The sequence below is a fragment of the Rutidosis leptorrhynchoides genome, chromosome 11 (genome assembly GCF_046630445.1).
Source record: "Rutidosis leptorrhynchoides isolate AG116_Rl617_1_P2 chromosome 11, CSIRO_AGI_Rlap_v1, whole genome shotgun sequence".
NCBI lineage: Eukaryota > Viridiplantae > Streptophyta > Magnoliopsida > Asterales > Asteraceae > Rutidosis > Rutidosis leptorrhynchoides.
Window position 1 is genome coordinate 320431033 of NC_092343.1, and position 9605 is coordinate 320440637.

Below are 9605 nucleotides of genomic sequence, written 5' to 3' on the forward strand. Positions count from 1 at the left end.
AAAAACCCTAACTCTAGTTAAATATGGTCTTATTACATTTTTAAATCACCAATTTAACTCATTTTCACACATGCAAGACCACTTAGGTCATTAAAGACCCATTTGACCCATTTCAAGGTCAACACACCCATTTGGGTCATCCATGCCCAATTCACACCCATTTACATATCATTGAAGTGTTCTAGTACTTTATCTAACTAATTAGGTTCATAAACATAAATTAACACTTTGAAAACCCTAATTAGTTACCTTTGAGTCTACATGACCCAAATTCACCCAAAACCCCCAAATTACTAGCAAGTGGGTTTTGTGTGCATCACTAACCCAAACCCTAACCCTTAATGCAATTAAAGTAAGAATCTAGGTTTTAGAACTTACCAACACAATCACTACGTAGCTAGCGACTAGATGAACGACTTTAGAACTCGCACTAAGACCCGATTCAACCTCCTTTACCCTTTAATGAAGCTTTCTCACTCAAGAAATGCACTCTCTCACTAGAATTGAATTGGAGAGGATAAGGTGGTTGTGAATGGAGTTAATGAGTTCCCAAAACTGATCTAAGGCATTAATTTCGGACCCCAAGGTGATTTTACCAAAATGCCCTCAAAATATCTAATTAAAAAGAAAAGGGGAATCTGTCGCAGACAGATGGCGCGGCGCGCCACCTAGCCGCGCGGCGTGTGACCTCCCAGTTCAGCATCTTTTGTCTTTTTAATTATGTGCAACAAAAACCCCAAACTTGAGTAACTCATATACACATATGTACACTACGAATATTCGGGTCTTACATTTCTATGCAACTATTTTATTCGATACTGGTGCCGACAGAAGTTACGTGTCTAGTGATTTTTGTACCCTATTTGCTGAAAAGCCTCAACCCTTAGAAACTAAAAGATTAGTAGAAGTAGCCAATGGAAAGGTCATGCAAGTCGATAAAGTCTATAAAAACTGCAACCTAATCTTAGCCGATAAAGAATTTAAGATAGACCTTTTGCCGGTCGAGCACGGAAGTTTTGACGTCGTAGTTGGAATGGACTGGTTACGTCCATTGAGAGCTGCCATCATGTGTTACGATAAAACCATTCATGTTCCATTGGGAAATGGAGAGACTCTTATCATCCAAGGTGAAAAGAGTGGTTCCAATCTCAATATTATCTCCTGTATTAAAACCCGCAAACATCTTATGAAAGGTTATCCAGCTATTCTAGCCCATGTTAAGATGATCGAATCGAAAGAGAAGTGTATTGAAGATGTACCAGTGGTTAAAGACTTTCCCGATGTGTTTCCCGAAGATCTTCCAGGTCTTCCACCTCCTCGACAAGTTGAATTTCAAATTGATTTAGCTCCCGGTGCTGCTCCTATTGCTAAAGCACCATACCATTTAGCACCTTCTGAAATGAAGGAACTTTTCAACCAGCTCCAAGAACTATTGGATAAAGGTTTCATTCGTCCAAGCTCATCCCCATGGGGAGCTCCTATTCTATTTGTTTAAAAGAAGAATGGTACGTTAAGGATGTGCATTGATTACCGTGAACTTAACAAGCTTACTATCAAGAACCGTTATCCGTTGCCACGTATTGATGATCTATTCGACCAACTTCAAGGGTCAATTGTTTATTCAAAGATTGATTTGAGGTCCGGATATCACCAACTTAGAGTCAAGGAATCTGATATTCCTAAGACTGCTTTTCGCACTCGTTATGGGCACTATGAATTCTGTGTCATGCCTTTTGGTTTGACCAATGCTCCTACCGTTTTCATGGATCTCATGAACCGTGTCTGCAAACCTTATCTCGATAAATTTGTCATTGTTTTCATTGATGACATTTTGATCTACTCCAAGAGTGAGAAGGAACATGAGCAACATCTGCGCGTGATTCTTGAACTCTTACGAAAGGAACAACTCTACGCTAAGTTTTCTAAGTGCGAGTTTTGGCTCAAAACCGTACAATTTCACGGACACGTTGTTGATAGTAATGGAATACATGTCGATCCAGCTAAGATTACCGCTATCCAGAACTGGGAGATACCAAAGACTGCGAAGCATATTCGTCAATTTTTGGGACTTGCCGGTTATTATCGGAGATTCATAAAGGATTTTTCCCTTCTTGCCAAACCTCTTACGAAGCTAACTCAAAAAGGGAAAAAGTTTGAGTGGTCCGAAGAACAGGAATCTGCTTTCAAGATTCTGAAAGAGAAGTTGACCACAGCCCCGATTCTATCTTTACCTGAAGGTACTGACGATTTTGTTGTTTACTGCGATGCCTTAAAGCAAGGCTTTGGTTGTGTTTTAATGCAACATGAAAAGGTTATTGCCTACGCATCTAGACAGTTGAAGAAACACGAGGAGAACTATACCACACACGACCTTGAGTAAGGTGCCGTGGTATTTGCATTAAAGATATGGAGACATTATCTATATGGTACCCAGTTTACGGTGTACACTGACCATAAAAGTCTTCGACACATCTTTCATCAAAAACAGCTGAATATGAGGCAAAGCCGATGGCTCGAGTTATTGAACGATTATGACTGTAAGATGGAATATCATCCTGGCAAGGAAAACGTAGTTGCTGATGCCCTTAGTCGAAAAGATGATGTTAAACATGTTCGTGCCTTAAACCTGAAAATCAAATCAAATCTTATATCACGAATCTGCGAAGCTCAACTGGAAGCTATTAAACCAACACTTATCGAAGGTGAAGGACCTATCGGTTTCGAGAACCAACTCCAAGTGAAAGCTAATGGTACACGGTACTTTGGCAACAGAATTTGGGTTCCTCGCTTCGGTAATCTCCGTGAACTAGTCTTGGATGAAGCGCATAAGACTAGGTATTCTATTCATCCGGGTTCCAGTAAGATGTACCACGATGTGAAGGAATTCTACTGGTGGCCTAATATGAAAGCCGACATTGCTACTTATGTTAGTAAGTGTCTCACTTGTTTGAAAGTCAAGGCTGAACATCAAAAGCCTTCTGGTCTGTTGACACAACCCGATATTCCGCAGTGGAAGTGGGAATGTATCGCTATGGACTATATTACTAAATTGCCCAAGACTTCTAGTGGCAATGATACTATATGGGTCATAGTAGATCGTCTTACTAAATCTTCTCATTTCTTACCGATCAAGGAGACCGAAAAGATGGAGAGATTGTCACAACTGTATATCAAAGAAATTGTCTCTCGTCATGGTGTTCCTATATCAATAATATCCGATCGCGACAGTAGATTCACTTCCAGATTCTGGAAATCCTTACAATCTGCTCTTGGAACTCAACTCGACATGAGTACTGCTTATCATCCGCAAACCGATGGTCAAAGTGAACGAACCATTCAAACATTGGAAGATATGCTTCGTGCTTGTGTTATCGACTTTGGCAAAGGCTGGGATAGACATTTGTCTTTGGTTGAATTCTCTTACAATAATAGTTACCACTCAAGTATTAAGGCTGCACCTTTTGAGGCCTTATACGGACGAAAATGTAGATTCCCACTGTGCTGGGATGAATTAGAGGACAGACAGTTAACTGGTCCTGAAATCATACACGAGACAACTGAAAAGATAGTTCAGATTAAGAAATGAATAGAAACTGCCCGCAGCCGACAGAAGAGCTATGCTAATAAAGGTAGGAAAGATTTGGAATTCCAAGTTGGTGACAAAGTCATGTTAAAAGTATCCCCTTGGAAAGGCGTCATTCGTTTTGGTAAACGAAGCAAACTAAGTCCGCGTTTTGTTGGACCCTTCAAGATTACTAAAAGGATCGAACCCGTGGCTTATCGATTAGAATTACCTGCTGAACTTAGCAGCGTACACAACGTATTTCATGTCTCGAATCTTAAAAAGTGTCTCGCTGATGACACTCTCGTTATTCCTTTGGATGACATTCGCATTGATGATAAAATGCACTTCATAGAGGAACCCGTAGAAGTCATGGACCGATCTGCTAAACGCTTAAAACAAAGCACCATACCTATTGTTAAGATCCGGTGGAATTCATGACGTGGCCCCGAGTATACCTGGGAACGTGAAGACCAAATGAAACAGAAATATCCCCATCTCTTCTCAACCCCTGATGCATCCGAGAAGTCTACCTAAAACTTCGGGACGAAGTTTTTATTAACGGGGAGGTACTGTAACAACCCTCACTTTTCGACTTCTAAATTACTGAATTAACCCTAGGGTTATATGTCTGACTATATGTATTAAGGGTTGTTATATACAATTAAATATTGACCGAATAGTAATTTTTAGTCAACAATGTACGCTTAAATAAAAAATATATTTTTAATTTATATAATTTGACATAATTTAACTAAGTATATAAACTTTGTATCACTTTTATTATTTAGTTAATATATTTAACTATATAATAAATCCAATTATATATAAATGTAATAATATTTACAAACTTACTAAAGCTATAGTTTAATAATTAAAATCATAATTATTATTAAAAATACAAAATACCGAATTATTTATTATTTTTATGCAAAATTTGTATTTATTAATTAAATAAAAAAATAAAATAAAATATTATTGACAAATATTCTTGGAAAAACATTAAATAAATTTGTTTATTTACATAAAAAAAATCCTTAAAATAAAAAACAAAATAAATAAATTACTTTTTAATTAAAAATTGTAATGGAAAAACTACTTTTATTATTTTATTTTGTGAATTATCCCATGACCTAACATTTAATACTTTTTAATTTTAAAATCCCATTAAGAATTAAATATTTCTTTTTCTTTTAATTATTTTATTCTTTTTACCTAATTTTTTCAAGTATAAATACCCCTCATTTCTCATTCAAACTCACACCAAAATTTCTCTCATTCTCTCTTTGAAGAATTACTACTAGTAAGTATTCTTTTCTTACTTTTTATTTTTTTTTACTTTTTACTTTTTACTTTTTACTTCGTTTATTATTTTTACCGAAACATGTAAATAATGTTATAAATTATATGCAATTAAAAATAAAATAAATAACATGTATACACTATTACTATTACTAGCACCTATAACCTACTACTTATATTGTAACATAAAAACATTTTGGGATATGTATTAGAGATGTATAGATCTTCGAACTTTCTTGACGAATGGTTTCTATGAGATTCTAGGCAGAGGGTTTGGATTTCCGATTTAAAGGGTCCTATGGCTCAAGTCCCTAGATCTAAATTAGCCATTCGAAGGGAAAGGGGTGATTGGAAGCTTATCTAATACGGCAAGTATCCTAAAATGGAAAACACTGATAAAAGTAGAAACTCTCTAGTCATAGAAACTTAGTAAAATAAGAAACTTTCTAAAAATGGAAACTTTATAAAAATAGTAACTTACTAGGAATAGAAACTTAGTAAAACAAACTATACTTAAACACATACTTAAACTTAAACATGGGCAAAACACTTAACTACTCTTAAATGTCAATAGGTTGACTTTCCTGCTCACTCGTTCAACTCTTTATTCCGAGGAATAACTCTCTCTCTACTTACTAAGGTGAATTCATAGCCCCTCTTTAATTGCTAGCAAACTTACTTACTTTTACTTGGGGTGAGACACATGCTGTTTTTACTTTTTACACTTTAGACACAAGTACCAAACTGTTAAACTATGATATACCCGGCTATGTCCGACTAAGTCCCTACAGTGATATTTTTAATTGCTGCGGCATGCTTAATTATTGGGGGTAGGCCTATCTGGAGTAACGTCCCCGATACATTTGACCAAGTCATTGTATTACTTAATAATGAAATTAAACCGACAAGGACAGACACAACTTGTCATGGGGCAAAACTTGAACGTTTAGTCTAAATATCACGCATTGGCATAACTTTTTGATCCTGCGGGAGATCAACTTTACAAACTAAATCTTGTGGTCTAAAACAACGACAAACTTTTTGTTAAACCTATGAACTTCACTCAACCTTTTTGGTTGACACTTTAGCATGTTTTGTCTCAGGTGCTGTTTGATTCAAGCTCTTATACTTACTGCTTATGTGATGCTACTTGGACATAGGATCAAGAGATATCGCATTTTGTTACTTTTGCATGTGAACATTTACGATATTGTTATTCCTGTCATTGTAACGACATTTCATTTTCCGCTGCGTACTCATTAAAGTTAAATTCATCATTTAGTATTGTTCTCGTTTATTATAATATGTTGGTATGTTTTGATAATAGTGATGTTTCCTTCCAGACCCTATTGGGAGGACGTTACATGAGGCCACAACCCACATGGAAATGAATCATCCATTTTTTCACACCTAATTATCTTAATCTCTTCCAAAGATGTGAGACTTTGTAATTGCTCATGAGAAAATGACTTTAGATTCTTACAATTTGCGACTACAAAAATCCTGAGAGACGATGGAAGCTCCTGCAATGATGTCATTGAATCACAATTATATATCCTCAATTTCTCAATGGTATTAGCACAATTGTAACTCTCCAATGATTCACAATGAGAAAGATTAACTTCTCTAAGGACGTATTTCCTGTTGCTACTTCCAACATTAACATCATTTTCTCCTATTGATAGCAATTTTTTACAACAACATATAAACACATACTCAAGTGTCGATATTAGTCCAATTGACAACTCAACCAAATTAAGACAACAATTTTCTATCATAAGCTCTTTTAACTTATCAAATGAGGGACCTACAAACCAGCTAGGAAATTTCATTCCCCCATAGTAATAGATATCCAGTAGGTTCAACTTAGTGGGGGGCCTTAACATTTGAAATACTTCATATTCTAGATTTGAATTCCGAGAATCATCAAATACATCACTCCATTCCATATCTAAACTCACAAGATCCTTCTTTCCCTCTAAGTTGGCATCCATAGCTTGTTGTGGGTCTGTTACTTTTTCCAATGCTTCAATGGTAAGGTCACCTTGAAGATTCGACATGTCTTTAAGTTCAGATACCTTGAAACCATTACCTCTTTCGATAATAACCTTAGACAAAGTTTGTATACTCGTTAACCCACCCATCCCTAAGGGTGTTTTGATCAACAATGGAGTATCAGTCATGTCAAGATGTCTAAGGTTTATTAACTTATGAAAACTAAGCGGAAAGCTAATTAACTTCATACAATGACTGAACAACAAGCTTTGTAGATTATAAAGCTCACTAACCTCTTCTGGTACTTTTTTTAGGTATGTTTCTGAAAAATTGAGGTATCGTAAATGTTTCAGAACACCAACAGATCTTGGTACATTTGTGATTGATTTTCGAGTTAAACTTAATACCCTAAAGAACTGTAATTGCGGAATTGAGTCCACAAGAACATTGTCCAAGACTGTCACCGTTAAGAATGTTCTCAAGCGTTCAGATCTATGTAGTTCCACGAGCTTTCCACTTTCTACACCTCGTTGACCTAAGTATGAAATGTGACGGAACTTCTTAAAAGCTTCATTCCTAGCATTTACATCCATCTTATCATCCAACATATAGAAGAAGTCCCCTGCAACACTTATTGCCAAGTCATTCATCAAGTCGTGCATGGTGTATTTGGATTCTTTACCCGTTAACTGCTGAAAAAATGACCTTGCTTGGAGTTCTTCAAAGTACTCGAAACCCACACTCTCCATTGACATGTTGCCGTTTGGGTGGTTCAGAAACCCCTCTGCCATCCACAATAACACTAGTTCTTTCTTGTTGAACACATAGTCCTTTGGGAATAAACAACAATACGCAAAAAGTTGCTTTAGTTGAGAAGGGAGATCATAATAGCTTAACTTGAGAGCCGGAAGAATACTATCATTTGAACTCCATATCTCACTCTTTAATAACTTATACCATTCATATTCATCATTTCCCTTTCCTTTCAAGACCCTCCCAATTGCTATCAATGCCAAGGGCAAACCCTTACATTTCTCAGTGATCAGTCGAGCAACTGATATTAATGATTGATGCTTGTGAAAATTAGGCTCATCTAGTGCAGATTTAGCTAACAAGGATAGTGCATCATTATCTGATAGAATTCCCAAAACATAAGGTTCAACACAATTCATCACTTTTGAAACCTTGGTCTTCCGTGTGGTAACAATGATTTTACTGCCAGGCGCCCCTTTAAGTGGGTTTTCAAGAACGTCCCATTTATCTTGATCTTCATTCCAAACATCGGCTAACATGAGTAGGAACCTTTTGTTTGAATGCTTTTCTTGAAGTGCCACGTGAAGCTGATCCAAATTAACAAAATTTTTATTCTCTCTGGTGACAGATTGATAGATCTTATTGCTAATAGTGAGTACATCAAACTCGTCTGAAACACAAACCCACACCTTGAGTTCAAAATGAGCTTTAAATTTTTCATTGTTGTACAAAAGTTGGGCAAGAGTTGTTTTCCCAACCCCACCTAAACCAACTATGGAGATGATGCTCACATTTTGATTACATGAATCATCACCTAACAACTTACAGAGCAGTTTTTCTTGATCTACTTCTCGACCGAAAACTTTAGACTTATCTATCAGTGATGTTTGTTCCTGTCGTTTAAAATTATTGTTTGATCTCTGTTGAGCTATGGCACTGCAGCCTATACTCAGATCCTTTGCCTTTTTGACAAAGACCTTCAGTTTGTTGTTAATCTCATTTAGCATAGGTCGCATATTATAACCATACATAAAGTTATCAGCGATATTAGTTATAAAGGTTGGTATGATATTGAATACCGATAGGTCGCATATTATAACCATACATAAAGTTATCAGCGATATTAGTTATAAAGGTTGGTATGATATTGAATACCGATACCTCACCGGTGCCATGAGATTCATCATTGAAGTTTCTTCGCATAGTTTCGGTGGCCATATTATCACAAGATAGCATAGTAGTTGGAGTCCTGAGTTCCTTGCAAGAGGTCTCATGTTCGAATCCAGTCTAGGAATAATATTTAATGGTGGTCAGGGATGGGTTGGAAACACATAGAGAGTAATCATGTTGGACTGCGTACATTAGAATATGAGATCGGATTATTGACCCTCCCGGGTAACCCGAACAGGAAAAACCTTCCATGTTTTACCCTTAGAGCATGTGAATGGGGTGTGTCTCCTCCCTGTTACCCCTTCCGTCGCCATATGTCACACCTCACTCTCGCTTCAACTTATGTCACTTACTCCATCACAGAGCTTTCGTCGCCCAAGCGACGGAAGTTTCAAGCATTTTAGATGAGTTTCAAGCAATTATAAAATCAAAAAGAAAAATTGACGTATACAAAACTGACACACCTCTCGCTCTCTACATTTCCAGAAACACCATGTAACCAACTAGTTACATGGTAACTAACATGGATCATCACTCCTACAAACAAACAACCATCCGACAAACTATAATAAATACTACTCCCTTCGTCTCAATCTTATGGTCTACAACAAAAATCACACGCTAATGAAAAAGTGAATGTTACATGTACATTTTGTTAACTTTTCAGTTTTACCTTTACTTTTTATCCAATTTTTTGTTTTATATGCATACAAACTTTACCTTAGCATTCTTATTTATTTATGAAAGTGGACAATTAATTTAGGACATTCAAAAATAATATAGGACAATATATATGGGACGGAGGAGTACTACTTAAGTTGAT

At 36.4% G+C, this 9605-nt stretch overlaps 1 protein-coding gene across 1 annotated transcript; it reads right to left on the reverse strand.

Moving 5' to 3' along the window:
- Positions 1–6210: 6210 nt before the first annotated feature.
- Positions 6211–8628, reverse strand: LOC139875691 (putative disease resistance RPP13-like protein 1). The gene has a single exon (XM_071863005.1). The coding sequence runs from the start codon at positions 8626–8628 to the stop codon at positions 6211–6213; it is 2418 nt and encodes an 805-aa protein (XP_071719106.1).
- Between the last annotated feature and the right edge of the window lie 977 nt (positions 8629–9605).

Bases quoted from the DNA above. Each gene is read 5' to 3' on its own strand.
- LOC139875691 (XM_071863005.1), bottom strand. From the start codon at position 8,628: ATGCGACCTATGCTAAATGAGATTAACAACAAACTGAAGGTCTTTGTC.